At 41.2% G+C, this 25862-nt stretch overlaps 1 protein-coding gene across 8 annotated transcripts in view; it reads left to right on the forward strand.

Moving 5' to 3' along the window:
• CUL9 (cullin 9) overlaps positions 1-25862 on the forward strand; it is a 321162-nt gene that overhangs the window by 222520 nt on the left and 72780 nt on the right. For 6 of the 8 annotated variants that reach the window (XR_013623648.1, XM_068115286.2, XM_068115288.2 and 3 more), the window contains one exon: positions 10244-10408. Coding sequence is in view for 6 of the 8 variants with exons in the window: in XM_068115286.2 (XP_067971387.2) it covers positions 10244-10408 (165 nt within the window). In the remaining 2 variants the exon portion in view is untranslated. Of the gene's footprint in view, positions 1-10243; positions 10409-12293; positions 12440-12514; positions 12557-25862 lie in introns of those variants that run through there. The other 2 variants (XR_010984381.2, XM_068115289.2) reach the window with 2 other exon arrangements.

Below are 25862 nucleotides of genomic sequence, written 5' to 3' on the forward strand. Positions count from 1 at the left end.
GGTTCGCTCACCGCGGTGCTGGTTGGTGGTTAGGGCTGGCTGACTCCACCTCCGATGATGACGACGACGTGCCACGCCCATGATTTGGCGGCTCCTCCCCCCTTCTTCTCCGAGATGGAGCACATGGGCAATGCCGTCTGGGGCGACTGCGGCTGGCAGAGGCGCGTACCACAATTGGGAGAGGGAGAGCAAATGGACCGAATGGGGCCTATCTTTTTTCTTTTTTTTTTCTTTTTTCTTTTTTGTATACTGAATCGAGGCTTGTGAAAGAGCTAACATTTACTTCACAAACAAATCAACCAGCCAAACAAAATATATAAAATGAGGGAGCGGAAAACAAGATGGGGAGAGAAGGGGAAGCACACAAACACAACATTTGAGAGCAGGGAGCTGTGTGGAAAGGAGAGGGCTTGGGGGGAGGAGGCGTGGGAAGGGGGGGGGGGAGGGAGAAGTATAAAACACAAGGACACCAAGGACTTCCAGGACAGAAGTTGGTATTTCAAAAAAGTGGAATTGGGGTGAAATTAGCGGGGGTAGAAAAGATCAAGGTTTTGGATGGGGGAAGATAAGAGATGGTGGTGAACAGCTGTTTTAAAGACCTGGAGGGTGGAGTGGGATTGAAGAGAGTGAGGGAGTTTGTTCCAGAGGTGGGAGAAAAGAGGAATGAAGGAGTGAAGGTGAGCAGAGAGTCTTGATTTTGGCAGTTTGACCATAAGAGGGTTGCAGGCAGATCTTGTGCGACCTGTCGGAATATTTGCGGGACAGAGCCCAGAGAGAGCTGGGGGGGCAAGGCCAGAGAGGAGTCGGTAGAAGACGGAAAGACCACCAACCTGCCTGCGGTGAGTGAGTGAGAGGCCCTTGGAGTTAGCTTCATCGCGGGAGATTCCAATGATCCTGAATGCTTTGGTTTCAACAGCGTGAAGACGAGCTAGGTGTGAGGCAGGAGCACCAGCCCAGAGGGGAGAGCAGTATTCCATTGAGCTGCGGATGAAAAACACAGCCTTATTTGATTAATGCAACGTAAAGTCAAACTATTGGAAACACAGCCTTACCTGAAACACATAATAATGAAATAACTATGAAGAGGGCCTATGGTTCGCTACGTGTTGTTCATGGACTAACTAGGGGACGACCTTTGATCTTAACAATGAAATGGAGGTATTTACAAAGAGAATTATTTACAAAGGGTATATTTACAACAATTTACAAAGTGCAGGGTTCTCAAAACCCCAACAATATCAAGGGCGCATTTTGGAGATGACATGAGATTGTGCCCATTTTCTCTCCCCCATGCTTTTGAACCCCTGGAGTGAAGAGTGCTATTGAACTGCCTCCAGAAGCAATATTGAACTGCCTTCTCCACTAACAGGAGAAAGAGAAGCAAAAGAGTTGAGGTGTTGTATTTTTGGAGTTTAACCAGGATGGTGGTTATTTAAGAAAGTGTGTGTGTCCTCAAGGAGCTGGGGATAGTCTGAAGACTGAGACAGCAGAGTGAGTATGACAGGAGACTTGCTTTAAAAAAATAAACCCCCGAAAAAACAGGCCACATACCTGTCAGCAATGAGAGCAGCACACCTTGTGTTTCGGCCTTTTTCTTGGGAGACTCCAGTAACGTTGAGCTTTAGATTCAACAGAATCCAGGAAAATAGGACATTGGTCCTGAAGCTCACCTGGATCAGGAGCAAGTCACTCAAACCCCCCACAAGCCCCCTCAGACCCTGATATTTTTTAATGTCATGAACAAACTTTGGTACAGCACTGATGATTAAGGGAATGTTGTGGTAAAGTTTCTTTGGAATTGTATGTGTAGTTTCTGAGAAGAAGGCTAATACCTATTTTAGGGGGGAAACTACGCCCTCCCCCACCTGTAGACCCCCATAGCGCTAGATTTTTTTTTTAATGCCATGAACAAACTTTTGTACATCACAGGTGGTGAAGGTTGTGGTCAAGTATCATCGAAATTGTGTGTGTAGTTTCTGAGAAGAAAGCAATTACCTATTTTGGGGGGTCAAACCAGGATCCACTTTGACCCCCGGTAGACCCCCTTAAACCCCAGATTTTTTTCATTCCGTGAACAAACTTTAGTCATAACATAACAAATATCACTAGTGCCAAGTTTGGTCACAATCCCTTCAGCGGTTTCGGAGAAGAAGTTGCAAGTATTTACGGACTGACAGACTGACGGACTGACGACGCGCCATTGCACAAGTTCCCCAGAACTACGTTCCAGGTGAGCTAAAAAAGAGGCTTTCTCATTTGCTGATTGCCTACTACCTTCATGAATAACCTGTTTTTTTTAATTGCTTTTTAAAAATAATATTGTATTATATTTTCTGAACTCGTGTTTCAAATGTCTGTTGTGCTCTGCTGGTTGCTTGCTTTTTATGAGGCAATGGTTAATTTTCTTGTTGGTTTGTTGTATGGAGATACTTATTGTAATACTAGCAAAAGTACCCAGCATTGCTGGGCAATTCAGAGTCGCCCTTCTCCCCCGATTGCTCAGTTTGGCCGGGCGACCAGCTCTAGGAAGAGTCCTGGTTGTTCCAAACTTCTTCCATTTAAGAATTATGGAGGCCACTGTGCTCTTGGGAACCTTCAATGCAGCAGAAATTTTTTTGTAGGTTTCCCCAGATCTGTGCCTCGACACAATCCTGTCTCTGAGCTCTGCAGGCAGTTCCTTCGACCTCATGGTTTGGTTTTTTTCTCTGATATGCATTGTCAACTGTGAGACCTTATATAGACAGGTGTGTGCCTTTCCAAATCATGTCCAATCAATTGAATTTACCACAGGTGGACTCCAATCAAGGTGTAGAAACATCTCAAAGATGATCAAGAGAAATGGGAGGCACCTGAGCTAAATTTCAAGTGTCATAGCAAAGGGTCTGAATACTTATGTCAATATGATATTTCAGTTTTTTCTTTTTAATAAATTTGCAAAACTTTCTGAAATACTGTTTTCTCTCTGTCATTATGGGGTATTGAGTGTAGATTGATGAGGGAAAAAATGAATTTAAACGATTTCAGCATCAGGCTGCAACATAACGAAATGTGAAAAAGTGAAGGGGTCTGAATACTTTCTGAATGCACTGTAGCTCGTTGTCAAGTACTCCCCTTGGGGAATAACATATGTTAATGATGATGTCATCGTAATTCGACAATTACAGCGCTTGATTCAATAAGTATGAAAAAAATTGCAGGGTTAACAAGGGAGAATTTAAGACAAAATTAAATTGATGACATCATAGGTCACGTGGTTCAGCAGCCATGTTGGATTGAACATAAATCTATTAAAATCTTCTCCAGAACTGCTGACTAGATTGATGCAAAACTTCATGCACATGATCTACTAGCCTTGGGGAATATAGGTCGGCCATGAATAAATCACAGGTCACATGGTCTGGCAGTCATATTGGATTTAACCTAAAACCACCACAAGCATTGTCACACCTAGTCCTTCTCAAGACTGTGCAGTGTAAGTATTCTGTGAATAAATACCATCTATTTTTTTCATACTTTTTTTCTGAAAACACACCTGTATATTAACAATATGTAATTCGCAATGTATTGTTTTTATTTTAAACTCAGAAAATTAGAAGACGCAAAGATAAACCTGCATATTAACAATGTGTAATTCACAATGTTTTTATGTTAAACTCACAACACTGGAACATGGTAAGATAAACCTGCATCTTATTGTAATAGAGCAAACGTTTATGGTTATGTTAATTTTTTTGTGACCACTACGTCTTCTTCTTCTTCTTCTTAAAATAAAATTAACACCCAAAACACAGTCCGTGAACTCTTAATTAGGTTTAGACTGCTGAGACCCCCCAGACCTTTGACGACCCTTTAAGTCCCCCATTACCCTTAAGACCACCAAGACCCCTGAAGACCCAAAATACCCTTAAAGACCTGAAGACCCAAAGACCCAAATGGCCCCGAAGACCCAAAACACCCTGAAGACCCGACATACCTCATAGACGCAGAAGACCCAAAGGACCCTGAAGACCCAAAACACCCCGAAGATACAAAAGACCCCGAAGACCCAAACACCCTGAAGACCTCAAAGACCCTTTAGGCCCCAAATACCCTGAAATACCCCGAAGAACCAAAATACCCTTGTAGGTCCAGAGGATCCAAAAGACCCTGAAGAACCAAATGGCCCTGAAGACACAAAACACCATGAAGACCCAAAAGACACTGAAATGGTCAAAGATACCTATCCCTCTGAAATGACGTGTGGTGAGGCGCGCTGAGCACGCCGAGTCACGCTAGGATTAACAATCTGTAACTCACAATGTTTTTATTTTAAACACACAAAATTTGGACATGTTAAGATAAACCTGCATATTAACGATGTGTAACTCTCAGTTTTTTTAAATTTTAAACACACAACATTGGAACATGTTAAGATAAGCCTGCATATTAACAATGTGTGTAACTCTCAAAGTTTTTTTTATTTTAAACACACAACATTGGAACATGTTAAGATAAACCTGCATATTAACAGTGTAACTCACAATGTTTTTTTTATTTTAAACACAACATTTGGACATGTTAAGATAAACATGCATATTAACAATGTGTGTAACTCTCAATGTTTTTTTTATTTTATACATACAACATTTGGACATGTTAAGATAAACCTTCATATTAACCCCCTTGAGTACAGGATTTTTTTTTGATAAAAATACCCCCGGTACGTGATTAATTTGGCATTACGTCAATGCAACCATGTACTGACGATCTATTTATAGGTATAGTCGATGACGTGTAGTAACATCATCCGTACACAAATCTTTTTCGCGGGTTGCGGCACTGGACGTCATCCATACTCAAAGGGTTAACAATGTGTAACTCTCAAATATATATATATTTTTAACACACAACATTGGAACATGTGAAGATAAATCTGCATATTGACAATGTGTAACTCTCAATGTTTTTTTAAAATTTTAAACACACAACATTGGAACATGTTAAGATAAACCTGAATATTAACGATGTGTGTAACTCTCAATGTTTTTTTTAATTTTAAATACACAACATTGGAACATGTTAAGATAAACCTGCATATTAACAATGTGTAACTCACAATGTTTTTAGTTTAAACTCACAAAAATGGAACATGTTAAGATAAACCTGCATATTAACGATGTGTGTAACTCTCAATGTTTTTTATATTTTGAACACACAACATTGGAACATGTTAAGATAAACCTGAATATTAACGATGTGTGTAACTCTCAATGTTTTTTTTAATTTTAAATACACAACATTGGAACATGTTAAGATAAACCTGCATATTAACAATGTGTAACTCACAATGTTTTTATTTTAAACTCACAAAAATGGAACATGTTAAGATAAACCTGCATATTAACAATGTGTGTAACTCTCAATGTTTTTTTTAATTTTGAACACACAACATTGGAACATGTTAAGATAAACCTGCATATTAACGATGTGTGTAACTCTCAATATTTTTTTTAATTTTAAACACACAACATTGGAACATGTTAAGATAAACTTGCATATTAACAATGTGTAACTCTCAATGTTTTTTTTATTTTAAACACAAAACATTGGAACATGTTAAGATAAACCTGCATATTAACGATGTGTAACTCTCAATGTTTTTTTATATTTTAAACACACAACATTGGAACATGTTAAGATAAACCTGCATATTAATGATGTGTGTAACTCCCAATGTTTTTTTATTTTAAACACACAACATTGGAACATGTTAAGATAAACCTGCATATTATCGATGTGTGTAACTCTCATTATTTATTTATTATAAACACACAACATTGGAACATGTTAAGATAAACCTGCATATTAACGATGTGTAACTCTCAATGCTTTTTTATTTTAAACACACAACATTGGAACATGTTAAGATAAACCTGCATATTAACGACGTGTGTAACTCTCAATATTTTTTTTATTTTAAACACACAACATTGGAACATGTTAAGTTCGCAGGTTGCGGATAAACATGTTAAGATAAACTTGCATATTAACAATGTGTAACTCTCAATGTTTTTTTTAATTTTAAACACAAAACATTGGAACATGTTAAGATAAACCTGCATATTAACAATGTGTAACTCTCAATGTTTTTCTTTTTTTTAACACATAACATTGGAACATGTTAAGATAAACCTGCATATTTACGAAGTGTGTAACTCACAATGTTTTTTTAAAATTTTAAACACACAACATTGGAACATGTTAAGATAAACCTGCATATTAACGGTCTAACTCATTATTATTATTTTTTATACACACAACATTGGAACATGTTAAGATAAACCTGCTTATTAACAATGTGTGTAACTCAATGTTTTTTTTATTTTAAACACACAACATTGGAACATGTTAAGATAAACCTACATATTAACAATGTGTAACTCTCAATGGTTTTTTTTATTTTAAACACACAACATTGGAACATGTTAAGATAAACCTGCTTATTAACGATGTGTGTAACTCTCAATGTTTTTTTAATTTTAAACACACAACATTGGAACATGTTAAGATAAACCTATATATTAACAATGTGTAACTCTCAATTTTTATTTTATTATAAACACACAACATTGGAACATGGTAAGATAAACCTGCATATTAACAATGTGTGTAACTCACTGTTTTTTTTATATTTTAAACACACAACATTGGAACATGTTAGGATAAACCTGCATATTAACAATGTGTGTAACTCTCAATGTTTTTTTTATTTTAAACACACAACATTGGAACATGTTAAGATAAGCCTGCATATTAACAATGTGTAACTCAGTGTTTTTTTATTTTAAACACACAACATTGGAACATGTTAAGATAAACCTGCATATTAACAATGTGTGTAACTCTCAATGTTGTTCTTATTTTAAACACACAACATTGGAACATGTTAAGATAAACCTGCATCTATCTATAATTCCACTAATCTCTGTGTGTATGTTTGTTTGTACGTTTGTTTGTTTGTATGTCTGTGACCGCTGTTTCTCGACAACTACCGGTCCGATATACTTGAAACTTGCCAGGTATATTGCCGGGGACCCGAGGATGTGCCTTTTCAAGGTTTTAAATTAATCGCAGAAGTACTTACCGAGCTATGTCCAAAAAACGATTCAACCAATCAGAGAGCAGCGAGCTATCACGTGTGCCGAACGTGGCGAACACACTCTGCCTCGGATGGCACATTTGAGAGCGTATTCATTTATTTCCCGTCGGCAAACTATGTTGCCGTTAAACTATGTTTTAAAACTAATTATAAAACTAATAAAAACTAATTTGCGATTCATCGTAACTGCGATATACGACCTTCCGGACAGTGAGGACTGCACTTCCGGCATCCAATCACAGAACGCGTTATTGCGTAGGCGTGGCCGATGTGAGAGCGAGCTGATGCTGAGCCCAGCGCGTGCGCCATTACGGTACGTAATTCGATTTCTTCCGGAGAAAATAATAATTTCTCGATTTCTTATGCGCATTATTTCTCCCAATTCAGTCAGAGCGAAGGGCGGAAGCGAAGAGCGTTGTTTTTTTTGTTTACGGGCGTACGGGCGGGGTAGAGCGTACGGGTAGCGTTTTTTTTTTTTTTTGGCACATTTGAGAGCGTATTCATTTATTTCACGTTGGCAAACTATGTTGCCGCTATGTTGGCGTTAAACTATGTTTTACAACTAATTAAAACTAATTTGCGATTCTTTCGCTTTCCTGCGCATTTGTGCACGCTATGGCGATTTCTTTACCAAACTCCGCTAGCCGTTAGCTTTGGACCAAACCATTTCATGTAAATAGAGGGGGGGGATTGTCACCGTACTCGCAAGCCGTTAGCTTTGGACCAAACCATTGCATGTAAATAGAGGGGGGGGGGGGGGGGGATATACTTTTAGATATATATATAGTACGGGCATGCCCTAGTATTAACAATGTGTGTAACTCACAATGGTTTTTATTTTCTTTTAAACACACAACATTGGAACATGTTAAGATAAACCTGCATATTAACAATGTGTGTAACTCTCAATGTTTTTTTAAATTATAAACACACAACATTGGAACATGTTAAGATTAACCTGCATATTAACAATGTGTAACTCTCAATGTTTTTTTATTTTAAACACACAACATTTGAACATGTTAAGATAAACCTGCATATTAACAATGTGTAACTCACAATGTTTTTTTTGTTTTAAACACACAACATTGGAACATGTTAAGATAAACCTTTATATGAACAATGTGTAACTCACAATGTTTTTATTTTAAACTCAAAGTTGGAGCACGGTAAGATAAAATGAATGCAAATACAATAATGACAAGAAATCGAATTAATATTTTCGTCTGACTTTAGCCTCTTGTTAATATGATCCTTAATTACCTCCACCACCAAAGGTTTGATCAAGATCTAACCGAAGGTGGGTGGAGGTTATGTTTTCACACCTGTCTGTCTTTCTGTCTGTGTCTCTCTTGCTGTGTCTGACTGTCTGTCTGTGAACAGGATATCTCAAAACGTTGTAGATGGATTCAGCCGAAATTTGGTGGAAAGGTTGGACGTGTGACAAGGATCAAATGTTTAGATTTGGGTGAAGATCCAGATCTGCATCCAGATACTATAATTTTAAAGTGATTCTTCACCATTGAGAGATTGCACCAAAAACGATATGTAGCATGGTATTTCAAATACCTCCCAGACGGAGTGAAATCCCCTTCAAAAGATGGTGCACCTGCGATAACGATACAACATGTTCCTTCACTCCGTGAATTGGTTGTTGGATGTAATTATCCCTTCAATAAAACACTATAGTTACCATTGCTTAATCAGCAAGTTAGAGAAGAGGTTTGTGGATTTTGAGTGAAATGGGAACACAGACAGCAATCGTATTGTTACGGTCCGCGGTTAAGGATGGTATGTTTGCCGAGCGGAGGCCCCGTGACCTAACAGTTTCCCCGATTCACCCAATTCACTCGAACGTTGGCCGTATCGCGCCACAGATATTCAATGAGGGAAAACTCTAAAGCGACCGAATGTAAAGTGGAAGAAGAAGACGTACAGAAGAGTAACGGGATTTATTATTTACTCACACAAGCAAAAAGGAGCAGTCACGGTTATTTACAGGGGACATGAAAAAAGCAGGTGACACAGTGAAAATTACTAGCTTATACAAACTTAATTAACTACCCAGGACAGAACAAACAGAAACGGACTCACACGGGGAATTGCAGAGTGGATTGGCTGGAAGGAGAGGGAGGTCCAACGGGTCCGGCAGCACGATCGGCGCGTTGGGCAGCTGCCGTTCCTTCGCGGCCCTGCTCAAAACTGCCGTCCAGGCCCCAAGCGGCTGTTGAGTGTTGTTGCTGCTGTTGAGTGTTGTTGCTGCTGTGGACGCTGCTGCTGGCGAGCAAGGCGACGAATAGCAGGCTTTGTGCTTCCCTGGATGATCTCCTTTGAACAAGAATCGCTGCTGGATGATCTCTTCTCTTGGACAAGAATCGCTGCTGGATGATCTCCCTCCTCTCTCTCTCGTAGGACCTTGCGCGCGCGCTTTTATAACGCCTCCGGCGATTAAGCCGCCGGCCTTCAGGACACGCCCATTGGTGTGCTCACCTCGGCCATGGTTGGTCGCGCGACCCTCTGGCTCCGCCCTTGATGACGACGGGCGGGCACGCCTTTCTTTCCCAACCCAAGCACATGTTCAATGGCGGCAATTGTAGTTGGCAATGCGAATGGCAATTGACGAAAGGGGAAATGGAGGTTTTTGGGAATGGGAATGAAGAATGAAGGGAATCTATCTTTTTCACTTGGTGCAATGGAGTGTCATTTTAATGGAAGACGAGGCCTTACCCTAAAACACATAATAAGGATATAAGCTACTGAACAAGGGTATTATAGTGTCCTTCAATGGATGCGTTATGGAATTAACTACCGGGACGCCCTTTTGACCTTTATACACACTAGAGGCAGGAGGGGCCAGACTCGAGCAATAATAATAATACACACAATCCAAAAAATACAGTCCTCATATCCGCAACAGTATTCTTTTAACATTCGAATTGATGAATACTTTCAGACAGCAATAGGAAGGCTGCATGAATCAGAAGAGAATGGATTTTAACCAGTGTTGATGTGCAAATTACCAAAAAGTGCTTTGTGCTTCATATTTTTGAAGGTAATGTTCTATTTTGTGACGAAAACTCACTGACATGCACTTGTTTGTTGCAGTACAACAATGCGATGCTTCGGTGTTACGTGGAAAGTTGCACCAATCTCACGTGGTGCACCAACCCTCAGGGCTGTGATCGGGTTCTTTGCAAAGATGGTCTCGGTGACCTGGGTACCTGTGCCAGATGCCACTGGAGTTCTTGTTTCTCCTGCAACTTCCTTGAAGTATGCTTGATGCTCTTCCCATACTGCTTTCCCCTGTTATTGTTGTGCATATTGTGTTTGCAATGTTTGCCTTTCACGTTGCAAGATATTTCCATCTATAACAGTATTGTTATGTGGAAGGGGGAGGTCCATAGCTAGACTGTGGTAAATGTAGCATTATCCATATGATTTGAATAGGTTAGATTGCCATGTAATAGGGACCTGTCAGAATAAGTAGTTTTGTTGCATGTGATGCTAAGGTGGCAGCATATGTAATTTCTAGACAGAATATTCAGGGACCTGTCAGACCTGTCAGGTCAACAACACTATTGCAAAACAACACTATTGTTTGCGGGTGGGGCCAGTTGAGGCCGTCGCAAAATGGCACACGGGAAAGTGTCATACGCTCCAAAAATGCTGGTCATGATCTGTCTGGCTAACCATGACGGTGTGGTGCACTGTGGAACCCAGAAGAGGAAATGTGCATTTATTTGTATTGGGGCCGCAGCATGGGTGGAAGAGCCTGGAGGAGGACTCCACCTAGAAGGATGAAGGAGACACAGAAAGAAAGGGCACACCAGATCTCCCAGCATGCTGAGGGAGTGTGAAGAAGAAGTGCCTTGAGAGAGGATGCAGGGCAGACCAGGAGGATTCATGTGAAAAAGAAGCATTTGAGAGAGGAATGGTGTGAAGAAGAAGCATGGTGGTGCTGAAGAGTTCCTAATCCTATGATAAAGGAAGACTCCACTTTTGTTCCTTGTTCGGTTTATTAAAACTCAAAAAGGGGTAGGGCATAAACGAACTAACTCAAGATAATCACTATACTAAGAAACGAACTGAACTTTTAACGAAGCCTTGTTCAGCCGGTCGTGGCATGGCACAATCTTCTCCTCTGCGCAGATCTCTCATTCGTTCCTTTGTCCCCCTCGGTCAGCGCAGCTCCTCGAAGTCCCTCTTTCTTATATCATAAAATGCCTAGTTCCTTATAAGGGCATGGAATTCAAGACTCCGCACAGACTCTCCCGGCTCAGACAGTGAAACAGTCTGGTTTATATCTTGGAGAATTCTAAGGGCCATTTAGACAGTTATTATCTGTTAAAATGATAAAACACCTTTATCTATTCTCCACAGGTCATTCCTTCTCTGACCCATCAGAAAAGGAATGTTCCTTTCCAAGTTCCATTTCACAGAGAAAAACACATTTTAACAGGAGAGGAGAATATAAATAATTATATGCCTCCACAATTCCTCATTTTTTTCTTTTTGTTTATATTAATCATTAATCTAAACATCAACCTATTTAATATTCGACCCATAAAGTTGGTAATCCAATTTTCCCATTCATAAGGCATACACCGTCATTCTGGAAGAATATGATCACAAAACATTTCTCTTTCCATATTAATAATGCAATTCACTTCATTTGCATAAAGCATACAACACTTCATCTTTACCAAAACACAATAATTTCAGTTCACCATTAAAATAATAAAACATCTGCAACATTTGGCAATACGTTTGTTTTGACACAAATGTTGACTTTTTTTATTGAAAAGAAGGGGCTGATCACTCGCATTTGAAATTCAAGTATGAAACATTTTCTTCTGATGTATTCATGGCACCTACACTATTGCGTAGGATTTTCTACTGTTTTGATAGCTGGGCAGAGTCACAAACTGACCCTGCTTTGCATGTAACATTCTTGCCACTCTTGCTGTGAGCCATAGTAGATTTGAACAAGGCCTTCATCCAATTGTCGTCGACTTGCCTCCTCACTCATCATGAGTATGGAGCAAGTGTTGATGTGATGTTGATTGGCCAGCAAGATGTGGAACAGGGATGCCGGATGCATCCGCAATGATGATGTTGGGACCATGGTACTCACGTTGTCCATGGTCCATACCAGGAGCACCCAGCAGAATCGTGCACAGCTGTTGTGAAGAAAAGGCACAGCCGTTCGCTTGTAGCTCCATGCTGACTCCCCGGAAGTTGGTGAAGTAATAACACACGTCACCGCATCCCGTGGAAGTTGCAGGTAAAATGTCATCGTCCTGCAATTGCTGACGTGTTGAATGTTCGAGGCATTCAAACAAAAATAGGTGATCGCCCTTCTTTCATATGTTGCAGTGTGATCCAGGCCAATGGTCACATAAATCTCCCTTGGTGAAGGTAAGCATCCATCTCCAAGTTACAAAGGAGAATGTCTTCATCATTCTTTGAGAAGGAGGGTGTATGCCTCTTATTATATTAATTAAGATTAACTTCATTTTTAGCCACAAATTTTCTTTTTCGAACTTCTTTCCAGATGTCGTTATCACTCCATTTGAAATGGGACCTGGTCTTTCCTTTACTCAGCCGCATTTATATCTGCTCGCCACACAGATTGAATCAGATGGGGTACATTGTAACATGAAATCACTATATTTTACCTATTCATGTATATCTTATAACAGCTTCACACGAATAATATTCAAATCGGGTATGTGTTTTATACTACGAAACTAAGAATAACATCCACAATTGCTTTCAGGTTCATATAATTCAAAAATTAAACTCATGCAGTTATTTTAACACTACTCAAAGAAAATAAATGCATTATTAGTTGAGTGTATATAAGTAAAATCACAAACAGGAATATCTAATTCCCAACAAATCTTGCTAACAGCAAACTATGCATAATGTATTATTAGCATAGTCCTCCCACTTTTTCTTTTAATAGTGTAACTTATGGTGATATGAGTTCACTACACAATTCACAATGGTTTGTTATGCTCTTATCTTAGCTCTACTGTATTCATTTGCAACATTACTTGATTCAATCTTTTAATCTCAACATTTATGTCGCCATAAAAGTCTTCCTCTTGCGGTTCCACATTTATGTCCTCATTTGTTGCTTCATTTATTTCTGCACGTGGTGCTTCATGCACTATCATAGTGTTATTTGTTATCTTATTTAAACCCACCGTCACTAAGGTTTTCAAGCAAGCCACCACTAAAACTATTGCCAATATAACTACTAATCCAACAAACAAGTATTGGATTATCTTAGCTGCCACTCCTCCGAATGTGTTTTCCAACCATGCAAAGGCACCCCCTTTCACATAATCGTGATATCTTGCTCCCTCTTGTCTTATTGTGTCGGCTATGTTATAAACGTCTCCCGAATTATCAGGTATATATGTACAACAATCTGTACCAATCACTGCGCATGTACCTCCTTTTTCCGCTAACAGCATATCTAATGCCATACGATTTTGTAATGCCATGGTTCTTGTTGCTGCCAGCTCACTTGTAAGTTGTGTCAATCCACTAGCTGTTTTATTTGCCAATGTTTCTATAGCCAATGCCATTTGCCGTAGTTCATGTCCTGCCTTCCAGGTTCCATAAAATGGAAATACCACCATTCCAACCCATTCGCCCATACTAACAGTTATTTTCTGCCTAGAATGCAGGATGCGCATTGGTGACTCTGTTAACAAGCGCATGTGTGGAAGTACAAAACCAAGAAAGCATGATCCTGACCATGTCAGTGGGAGATACGCATACGCCTTGTGTCCACATATAAAATATGTATTATTATAGGTCCATGTAGTATCTGTTGTCCAAGTTCCTTCCCAATACAAAGATATCATTTTTAAGCTAGTGTCCCTTACTGGGACAAGCAATCTCATATAGCCCAACTCGTAACTATAATGGTGGCAGGTGGAGTTTCCCATAAACTTATTATTCTCTTTGGTTCGATGTTGGATGAAACATAGGAGCCCTTTAATTTGTTGTTGAATAGTGACGGAAGGGGGCATAACTTCATTGTCATATTTAGGCCTATAACTGTCTGCAAATTCCTCACATTGATATCCCCCTTTTTCCCAACCAACATTCCCTAGCTTCATCGCCATTGGTAAATAAGGTATTGTTGCCACCAACCTCTTTGGGAAGTGACTACATAATTCATCCCAACCAAAAGGAACTGCCTCCAATGGTACTCCGTTCTCACTAGAATGTGGCATTTGTGTGCATATCCAACAATTACTTTCATTTGCTATATCAGCCCTTGTGTGGGCTAAATGTAAAAAGTATTAATCCCGTGTAATCCATCGGGTTCTAAAGGTGTGTCCCTATCTTCCATCAAACTTCTCCTTTGTTTATGTCGTACTGCATAATCATATATCTGTATGTCGGCCACCAATGTTGCATTTTGTTCTCTCATTACCCCGAAGTAATGCATGCAGCACAGAGTCCCCACTACTAGAGAACTCATTCCTAGGATGAATATCACCATTTTCAAGGAGTATCCGAAGTAGAAGTCTTTGTTTTCCCCTGATTTGTCGGCTTGTCTTGATAAGGTCTTTCCCTTTGTCCCCCCCCCTGTATCCATCTGCAAAACATGTGAGCTACCCCTTGTATATGTTCATACCTATAACATAATTATATATCAATGACATTCAACATTATATACCAAACTAACAAGCTTCCTAAAAGGTAAATAAAGAAAAATCCCTTAATATGTAACATAAATCTGATTACCTGCCTTACCCTGCTCCCCCTATCTCCCGGGGTCCATATTTGTTTCTATTCTTATCAACTTCCTATGGTCTGTCAATCCATTCCAAAACACTGCAACCAAAGGTTTCGACCAAAGCTTGACCAAACTATTTCCAATGTGAACTCAAAATACTAGTGAAACAATCAATTCAAAGAATTAACTTCAAAGGGTCAACAAATTCATTTTATAAACAGATCTAATTTTCTCCCCTACTGCTATAAGGAAGAACAATAGCTCTTATAAGTCTTTGTAATATCTCACTTAATTTACCCAGCATTGAAGAATTTATTTACTATCCTTTTCCCTTCTGTTTACCAGTAACTTTGTTTAAACTCCATAACTTAATTTGATGAATCCCATGTGTACAGCTACCACTTATTGAAACCCCTATTTTTGTAGAAAATATCCAAATAAGTGGTTTTACGCCCCCTTAACTGTTGCTCATCCATTTCTATGCAACTAGTGAATACTACTAACACCTGTATGCCAATATAGGTGTGCCAGATTAACAAATATGTTGCAGGTACACGTAACATCGCGTTCTGAGTGTAAATAACGTAACAGCGCATTCATGTCTGCCCCTTGGTTTTAAGATGCACAATGCATTCCGTTTTAAAACTCACAATAGTTCAATTCAGCAAAATTTTCTTGACTATCTGCCCATATCATCTATGCCTAAGACACATCCATACATACAGCACAATTTATATGCTGATAAAAAGCCAGTTTATACATGTCAAAATCCATGAGCAGAGTACTCTGTGAAGTCAGTATAAGATCTCTTCCAAATTTGGCTAATTTTGTACTCCCTCATTTTTTATGAAGCTGATATCCATAAATAGCTTTTATTCTAATATAAATTCTATCAAAATGGAATCCCAAAATTACGCACAATTTTAGTATTAATTAATGGCTGCTCATAACCCAGCACATCAAATCGTCATATTCCATCTCCCTTAACAAAAGAGATAATTTTCATAATCAAATTATAGTTCTATTTTATTTTACGAATTCTCTAGATATGCGATCCCATCCACATGAAACTATCCATTTCCAGACAAGCACATTGTTGGTTTCAACAATCTCGTAAGATTTTATATACTTGCACAGGTAGGTGGTGTTGCACCTGTGATGGCAGTTTTCTGTTATTCATATCAACAAATGTAGAGCAAACCAAAATTGTTCTGTGCAGACAGACAATCATATGGGTTTAAATGTAATATCCTCTTTTGATGGAGGTCATAGGATGAGTGGGAAGCATTCTTGCTTCTTGGAGGGCCCCCAAGAAGCGGCGGGCGAAAAAGGACAGAGGGTCATGAGGGCTGGTTCTCGGTGCACATCCCGAGTGAGTGGAACCTTTTAGGAACAAAGAAGATCACTCGCTGTTCTCTTGCACCTCTCATCATTGGCTCTCATCATCTTGGGTGCTGCTCGTCGTGAGCACTTCTCGTGACTGACTTACCTCTGTCTGTGTCTCTGTTTTTATCATTGGCTCTCATCATCTTGGGTGCTGCTCGTCGTGAGCACTTCTCGTGACTGGCTTACCTCGCCTTTGGCTCTGTCTCTGTCTCTTTTTTCATCATTGTGTTACGGCCTGAAGCACACCAAGCCAAGCCTTCAATCACACTGTCTTTATTTATGGATTATCACACGAAAATCTCTTCCTACACATAAAACCAAGAAGGGAGAAAAGAGGGAAAACCCCGAATAGGCCAGTCCATGAGTAGGCAGGTCCAAGAGTAGGCCGGTCCAAGAGTAAGCCGGTCCAAGAGTAGGCCGATCCAAGGCAGGCCCAACAGTAGGCTCCAGGGCAGGCCGAACAGTAGGCCCAAAGGCAGGCCCAGCACGAGAGAGTAGGAGTAGGCAAGTCCACGAGTAGGCCCCAAGGCAGGCCCCAATGGTAGGCAGCCAGAGTTCGATCAACGTCACCCTTCAGGTGGAGAGATTGCAGCTGGACACTCTACAACCCCCGAAAAAGCACTCTGCCACAAGCCCTCCTCCAAAATGGCCACTCACTCCTCTGAATCACCTTCCTGGCCACTTCCCCACCCCACAGCCAATCATAGGCTTTATACACCTGGACCAAACCACTTGGTCTAACTCACAGGGGGGTGTGGGGGAAGGAAGAAGAAAAAGGTCACAAACCGTAACAATTGGCTTTCGTCATTTTTGACACTCTTCATAGCTGGCTGTCGTCGTCTTACTCCTGCACCAAAAACGGACTGCATGGAGTTCTGCATCTACACTTCACACATAGTTAAAGGAAGTCCTCGTCTTTTGACATTATTCTATTTTTTGTACAAGTGCGATCTGTGGCACCCAGTGTGGGTTATGATTTGGTTTTTATTTATTTAGCATCCTTGTACATACGCTTGTGTCTTCCTATTTCCCTGTTTGTGTCTTTTGATTCGCATGGTTTGTTCCGAACTGCTCGTCCCATCCACCTTTTCCCCCATATTCATCCTAAATAAACCTTTCAAAAGGTAAGAAACGTGTTTGATCCATCTTCTTCCTATGCGTAACGCTACCCTCCAAATCTGGTTAATTTGGGCAACCTTGGGGAACAGTAAAGTTGTCGAATAACTGAACGCAGAACAGGACCATTTCGGAAATTTGTGGAGGCATACATAATGAAACAGAAAACCAAATACTGCATTGGAGTCTCAGAAGGAACCAGAAAAAGTAGAGAGCAAAGATAGTCATCAGGAGGAACCTGGATAGGATTGGACAACACCTTCGATTAGATTGATTAGACCTTCGATCAACACCTTGATTGATTAGACCTTCGCTGGTGAGGCACAACAGTGATGTGTCCATAGCCAGCCTCAGGCATGACAGTACATAAATATCTTGATTTACGAACATATAAGAATGTCTTGAAATGTAGTTCTTGAATTGAAAGTTCGTAAATCGGGAGTGATATCCCCATTGATATAATCAAGGGAGGTGCAAAGCGGTCCTCCCTTTATATGGGATCGTTTATCTGTATGCAACTTTAACATGGGGACTAAAAATGATATGGTGGGGGATGTGTTCCCCCAAAGAGAATCATACCCCAAAATTCAATAACAATAAGGAAAACAATATAAAAGATACATTGATAATAATAATAACTATACAGGCCACTTTCTAACTGTGGGCAGTTATGACTGGGATCCATTCTGCCCCGCTTTGATATAACCCCACTTTCATTGGACACGTGACCCATGACGCCCTCTTTATAAAACTGAATTCAGAATTGTTTTTTTTATATTTCAAAAAAAATACGAGGGGTATTTTGGGTGTTCAGATTCCTTGGGGTCTTTTGGGTCCTCAGAGTCTTTTGGATTTTCGGAGTCCTTGGGGTCTTTTAAGTCCTCATGGTCTTTTGGATCCTCAGGGTATTTTGGGTCTTTGAGGTCTGTTGGGTATTTTGTATCATTCGGGTCTTTTGGGTCCTTTGGGTCTTTTAGGTATTTTGAGTTGTTGGGGTCTTTTTGGGTCTTTTAAGTCATTAGGGTCTTTTGAATCCTCAGAGTCGTTTGAGTGTTCGGGGTATTTTGGGTCCTTGGGGTCTTTTGGGTCCTTGGGGTCTTTTGGGTCCTTGGGGTCTTTTGGGTCCTTGGGGTCTTTTGGGTCCTGTGGGGCATTTTGAGTCCTCAAGGTCCTTTCAGTCCTAAGGGTCTTTTTGGTCTTAAGGGTCTTTTTGGTCCTCCGGTCTTTTTGGTCTTCGGTGTCTTTCAGGTCTTTGGTGGTATTTTGGGTTTTTTGGGTACTCTTGGGTTTTCAGGATCTTTGGGGTATTTTAAGGGTCTTTGGGGTCTGTAGTAGAATAATTTAATGTCCTCCACTTTGTTGTGGTTTAATATGAAGCATTTATTTCCTTCAGGGGGGAGAAGCATAGCCTGACTTTAATTACAGCAGAAATACACGGATACTCAAACCCAATCAACAATTACAGGACAACGAGTCACCAGCACATATTTCTCCCCATTCCTCTATGAACGACCCCTTAAATACCGCTCTCCACCGAGAAGCAGCATACCAGGGAGCAGGATTTGGGGGGAGAGGGGGGGGGTGGAAAGAAGCCAGGAGGCCTTGAGGAGATAGGGTGTTTGTGTTGCAGAATGTCTGATCTGCCTCGCCTCACCACAGCCAGGCAGTGCTGTTATGAGCTGAGACAAGATATATTGACACAGGGGTGTGTGTGAAGTTGGGAAACCCGCATAAACCATGTAGGCTTATTTAATTTTCTTAGTCCGAGATGAAAAGGAATTGTTCCAGCTCATTCTCGCTTCGTCTAATGTTTTTCATATAACTGGCACTGTATATTTAATTATGGAATTGGAACTACTGACGTGACTAGGTTTATTCATTCAAGTTTACTAAGAATATAGAAGATACTCGATAGATGTGCTTTAATATTTAATGATTATAAGATGATATAGATTATTATTATATATACTGTAAAACCATTATTTACCTTAAATTTACCTTATTATGATATTTACCTTGTGATATTTACCCCCCTTGACCAAGTTTATCTCCAGTTCTGCTGGCGAGGCTGTGTTTTTCCAAGCTCCCCACGCCATCAGAGTAAAGTATTTTGCCCGTTTGTATTTTGGTCAAAACTGTATTTTTATTTTACTGTGTTTCTGTCTGCTGTGTGTTTCGAGTAAGATCTCGGTGTAAGTCGTGCATACCTGTGTGTAATAGTCGGTTGTTCCTACCGCGTTTTCAGCCCTTGTCCCTCGAGGCTTTTCTGTCTCCTCGGCGGTCTTTTGTTGTCCATTTACTTTCGTTCTCTCACTGTATTGCTTTTTCCTCTGTCTGTCTTTTCAGACATATTTCCATACTTCCCAAAAAAAAATAAACTCCAAAAAAAATAATGTTTATTTCCTTCTCTCCCAGTGGCTTCCTCTCCACCGATCGTGACCACGTGTTTCGCTCCACCCGTTTTTTTTCTCTCCTTCCTTCATAACTCGATCCTCTCCAGCCGACACCTTTCCAATTCTAGTTTTCACCATACTCCTTCAACTTTCTCCTTCTTCCTCTGATCCAATTTCACCTAAACTTCAAAAAATATATATATATTCACGAATAATTTAAAAAGTAGGCCCCTCCTCCTGTGCTAACACATTTGCTTATACACCTCCCTGTTCCTTTGTTATCTGCTCTCCTGGCTGTCAATCTCCTATTCTTCTGTTCCTGCTTCTGAACGTGTGCTGGAATCAGTAAGCCCCCTTATGAATCCTTCATGCCCTCATTTAGGGAATTTCACCAGATAGTTTTCACCGATTCGTTTTTAAATGTTTAAACATTCCCCTGCATTCTGTTGTATATTATAAACACACTTTTCTTCTTCTTCTTGAAAAGGTTGTCTTCGATTTGCTCACCAAATCTCTTCATTTCCAATAAAAATTCAATCTCTTACAGTTCTGCTTTTCTACATTCCCGAAACTCACTTGCATTCCACTCCTCCTCCAACGTTTTCAAAGGGATCTCTGACTCGAAAATCACAAGAAACTCATTTTGCAATAAATGTTCGTTTTCCATTAATCATCCAACACTTTCTAAAATCCAAACTCATGCTTCCCCTCCTAAACACACCCCTCACCCATCCCTTTCAAATCTCCTCCCTTTCTCCTCCCCTCCAAAACTCCCCCCTCACCCCTCCCCTCCTAAACTCTCCCCTCACGCCTCCCCTCCTCAACTCCCCCTTAGAGTCCCTGTATAGAGAGAGTTGCGACATGAAGAGTCCGAAAAAAATTGGTCACGTGGTCTGTGGATGCCATGATGTTTCCTGTCCGATCTTCGCGTGTTTCTGGCCTTGTACAAAGCGTTGTTTCTGGACCGCTTTGCGCCTCCCTTGATTATATCAATGGGGGTATCACTCCCGATTTACGAACTTTCAATTCAAGAACTACATTTCAAGACATTCTTATATGTTCGTAAATCAAGATATTTCTGTACTGTCATGTCTGAGGCTGGCTATGGGGACATCACTGTTGTGCCTCACCAGCGAAGGTCTAATCGATCAAGGTGTTGATCGAAGGTCTAATCAATCTCATCGAAGGTGTTGTCCAATCCTATCCGTATGTGAATACATACGAGGAACGCTCTATTTTATTGCCTGGCTTTGTTTGTTGTCTTTAATAATACTTAATAATGTGAGTATTGTCTTTAATATTCACACTCATTCTAATGACGCCAAATACTTAAGATCACACGCTGATAAGACTCTCCTTGTCTGTAATAGAACTCATTGCCATGTAGGGACAAAGCCTTTTGCAACTCAGTACCTGCCCTCTGGAACAAACTACCTATAACTATTCGGACCTCACACAACATAAAAACTTTCAAATCAAAACTCCACCAAACTCTCCTCTTTTGGTATCCATGGAAATCTCCACGCATGGCTGGCGGACTTCCTCTCTAGTCATAGTCAACGTGTGGCCCTGAATGGGTTTCTCGCATCGCCTCTTCCTGTTCAGGCTGGAGTTCCCCAAGGCAGTGTTCTGGGCCCTGTGCTTTTTCTGGTCTTCATCAATGATCTCTCTGACTCTCTTGAAAATCCTCTCTATCTCTTTGCTGATGACTCTACTCTCTGTCGCTCCATTCTTCATCCCTCAGATCGGCAGTCTGCAGCCTCCTCACTCTCTGCAGACCTGGACAAAATCACAGACTGGGCAAACAAGTGGAACATGTCTTTCAATCCTGACAAATCTCACACTCTTACGATGTCTCTCCGAAAAGACCGACTGGACAACCCTCCCATCCACTTTCTGAATAATCCTCTCCAAGAAGTTCTGTCACTCAAGCTTTTGGGTCTCACTATCTGCCATGATCTTTCCTGGGAAAACCACATTTCAAATCTGGCCTCCAAAGCCAGTCGCCGACTGGGCATCCTCCGTCGTGCGAAGTCCTTCCTTGGCACACCTGAGCTCCTCACCACAATCAAGGCTTTCATCCGCAGCTCAATGGAATACTGCTCTCCCCTCTGGGCTGGTGCTCCTGCCTCACACCTAGCTCGTCTTCACGCTGTTAAAACCAAAGCATTCAGAATCATTGGAATCTCCTGCGATGAAGCTAGCTCCAAGGGCCTTTCACTCACTCACCGCAGGCAGGTTGGTGGTCTTTCCGTCTTCTACCGACTCCTCTCCGGCCTTGCTCCCCCAGCTCTCTCTGGCTCTGTCCCCCAATATTCCTACAGGTCGCACAAGATCTGCCTGTAACCCTCTTATGGTTAAACTGCCAAAATCAAGACTCTCTGCTCACCTTCACTCCTTCATTCCTCTTTTCTCCTGCCTCTGGAACAAACTCCCTCACTCTGTTCAATCCCACTCCACCCTCCAGGTCTTTAAAACAGCTGTTCACCACCATCTCTTATCTTCCCCCATCCAAAACCTTGATCTTTTCTACTCCCGCTAATCTCACCCCAATTCCACTTTTTTGAAATACCAACTTCTGTCCTGGAAGTCCTTGGTGTCCTTGTGTTTTATACTTCTCCCTCCCCCCCCCCCCCCCCCTTCCCACGCCTCCTCCCCCCAAGCCCTCTCCCTTCCACACATCTCCCTGCTCTCAAATGTTGTGCTTGTGTGCTTCCCCTTCTCTCCCCATCTTGTCTTCCGCTCCCTCTTTTTATATATTTTGTTTGTCTGTTTGATTTGTTTGTGAAATAAATGTTAGCTCTTTCACGAGCCTCGATTCAGTATACAAAACAAAACAAACAAAAAAAAAAAAAAAAAAAAAAAAAACATTTATTTCCAAAGTAACTTAATTGTATTTTTTGAAAAGTAGAGCATTTAAGTCGTATTCTTCTAAGATTGTGTAATGTAAGTTGTAGTCTTCAAGATATGTTGTGAAGCGCTTTGTTCATTTCATGCTAAGGCGCTATATAAATACTGTTATTATTGTTATTATTATTATGTACATGTATGTAATTTGGAATAGTTTAGATGTACACCATACAACTAATTGTACATTGCTATGAAAAACGGGTATGTTTTACAAGCATACTCTTCCATCGCAAGTCTGGATTACAATTTCTGGGCCTTTTATATAATTACAATTTAATTGTGCATATGTATTTCTCCTGGTGCACCTACATGAAAAGTTAAATTACTTTTTAATTTTCACATTTAAAATCAACATTTCTGTCATTTGTCAAGATGGTTTTAAGGCAATCTTGTTATAATAATAGGAATTTATACAGCGTAAATTGCAGGAGCCTCTAAGCGCTTAGAAAAGAGAAGAAAGCCAACGAGATGAATATACAAATACAAATTATACAAGAAGAAAACCTAAGATATAATCAGATGTAGGCATTTTCAAATAAATGAGTCTTTAACAGAGATTTGAAAATGTTCACATTGTCAGCTTTGTGTGCATGCATGCTAGTCAAGAAAGTAAGACGCAAGAGAGCAAGGTAGTCCAGAAAATGATAGGCACTTCCTGTCCCCTCTTTCCCTTTTATTCCTTTTCCCCCTCTCCTCCCCACATAAAACTACATTTCTGAACAAAGATTATTGCAATAAACAAAACCGATTCTTATCTTGGACTAAGAGAAAATCATATCAAAAGCGAGGGGCACGATGCAAATCACAAATTACACAATGTAGGCACTCAAATTTTGTACTAGGTTACGCACAATGTATACACACTAGCGGGCAGTGCACTGGTGCATGGCGCACACAATGGAAACAAAATGGCTTCTAATTCCGGGTTGTCGTAATTCTCTCTATACAGGGACTCTACTCCCCCTAACCCCTCCCCTCCTAAACTCCCCCCTTGCCCCTCCCCTCCTAAACTACCCCCTTGCCCCTCCCCTCCTAAATTCCCCTCTCACCCTCCCCTACAAATCCCCCCCACCCTCCATTTTTCTCCAATTCTTCCCTCTCCCTCCTCCTCCTGCCCACTTCCTCTCCCTTCCAACTCTTACCTCCATCTACTTCAATGCTCTTCCTCACTCTGTTGCCCCCTCAAACAACACCTCACTGTACCTCATCCAATCACCATCAAACGTTTTGTCCTCCTCATCTTCCCTTTCTTCTAGCTCTTCTGAAATCTCCGACATACTATCAACAGCTCTCCCTACCTCCTCCTCCTCTCCCTCATCATACCATACCGCTCCCCTCCTCTGTCTTGTATCTGATGCGCCCCCTTCCTCTTCTTTGACGGTATGGACCTCAAACATCCGGAGCCTTTGCTAAAACCTGATTTATCTCTCCACACAGGTTGCTTCTGACAAACCAGACTTCATCTGCTTAACAGAAACTTTCCTCCTTCAAGATGTCTCTGATTCCTTAATATCTCTCCGGGCATCCAAAGTGGTTATTTTTTCATTCGTGTGTTTGTCAAATTTCAACTCGTTATTTTATCGTCCATGCGTTTTTGTTTGTTTATCGTTAGTTTTGGTTTGAATTTCCTGTAACTCGTAATTAATTAATCGTGTTCTGCTCCGCGTGTGCGGCCTTGTACCCCCATCGGTGTTTGTTTACTTAAGTCCCCTACATCGTGTTTTGCTTGGCTCTTAGTTTTTTCCCTTCTACCCCGAACAAAATACTCTTTGTCTAATGTTTTAAATACGTTTATTTAAAATACCCCCACCCCCCCCCCAAAAAAAAAAAAAAAAAAAAAACATTTATTTTCCTTTCTCCACGTGTGCTTTGTCTCATCCTGTACTTTCTGTTCAGGTGTGCTGTTCGCCCCGCCCCCATTATCTCCTTGCCATCCACCTTTTGCCCTGTCCACGTGACTCGTGGTGGTCCCTCTCAGCTCTCCCCCCCGTTGGTACTTTGTGCATAAAAGATTGTTCACGGTTATAAACCACCTTTAGAGACCATTTTTCCCCGCAAGCGGGGGTTGGCCTTTTTCGGGAACCGTGGTTGTTGTTGTTTTTCGGTCCCCTTTTTGAAGCAATGTTTTACGGCCGGATGCCCTTCCTGACGCCAACTCTTTTTGCCGCCTTTAACGACAAACAGGGAATTACCAGTGAACTGGTCCTCAATTAGCCGACCTCGGAAGGATGACAGGCTGAGTCAACCCCCCTGGCGTTAATTCAGTGATCGACCGGGATTCGAACCCAGGATCCTAGGATCCTAAGCTGACACCCTAGCCGCTAGCCCAACACCAGGGTTTCACGGTTCTGTTTTAATATTATTTAAATATGTTTAACCTTTCCCCTTCAGTGTTTTATTCAGTGGTATATTACAACACGCTGTTTTTCTTCCTATTTAAAAGGCTTTTTTCCAATTCCTCTCCATCTCATTCCACGTCAAAAAAAAGAAATTCAATCTCTTATACGTCTCCCTCACTACATGGTCTAAATTCACATTCATTCCACCCCTCCTCCATCGTTCTGAATCGGATTGCTAACTTGAAAATCATAACAAACCCAATTTGTTATCAATGTTCGTCTTTCATTAATCATCCACTTTCGAAACTCCCCTCTTGCCCCTCCCCTCCAAATCCCCCCCCTTGCACCTACACTCCGAAACTCCCCCCTTGCCCCTACACTCCTAAACTCCCCCCTTGCCCCTCCACTCCAAAACTCCCCCCTTGCCCCTCCACCCCTAAACTCCCCCCTTGCTCCTCCACTCCTGAACTCCCTCCTTGCCCTTCCCCTCCTAAACTCCCCCCTTGCCCCTCCCCTCCAAATCCCCCCCTTTCCCCTACACTCCTAAACTCCCCCCTTGCCCCTCCACTCCTAAACTCCCCCTTTTCCCCTCCCCTCCTAAACTCCCCCCTCACTCCTCCCCTTCAAAACTCTCCCCAAACCCCTCCCATTCAAATCTCCCCCCATACCATTCCTCTCCAATTCTCCCTCCTCCCCCCTCCTCCTCAAAGCTGCCTCCTCCCCACTTCGTCTCCCTTCTATCTCATACCTCCACCACCCCCCCCCCCCCAACCTTCTACTTTCCTCTGCCCCCCCCTCAAACAACCCCTCACTGT

Source organism: Myxine glutinosa, chromosome 5, assembly GCF_964187855.1.
Source record: "Myxine glutinosa chromosome 5, kmMyxGlut1.1, whole genome shotgun sequence".
Lineage (NCBI taxonomy): Eukaryota > Metazoa > Chordata > Myxini > Myxiniformes > Myxinidae > Myxine > Myxine glutinosa.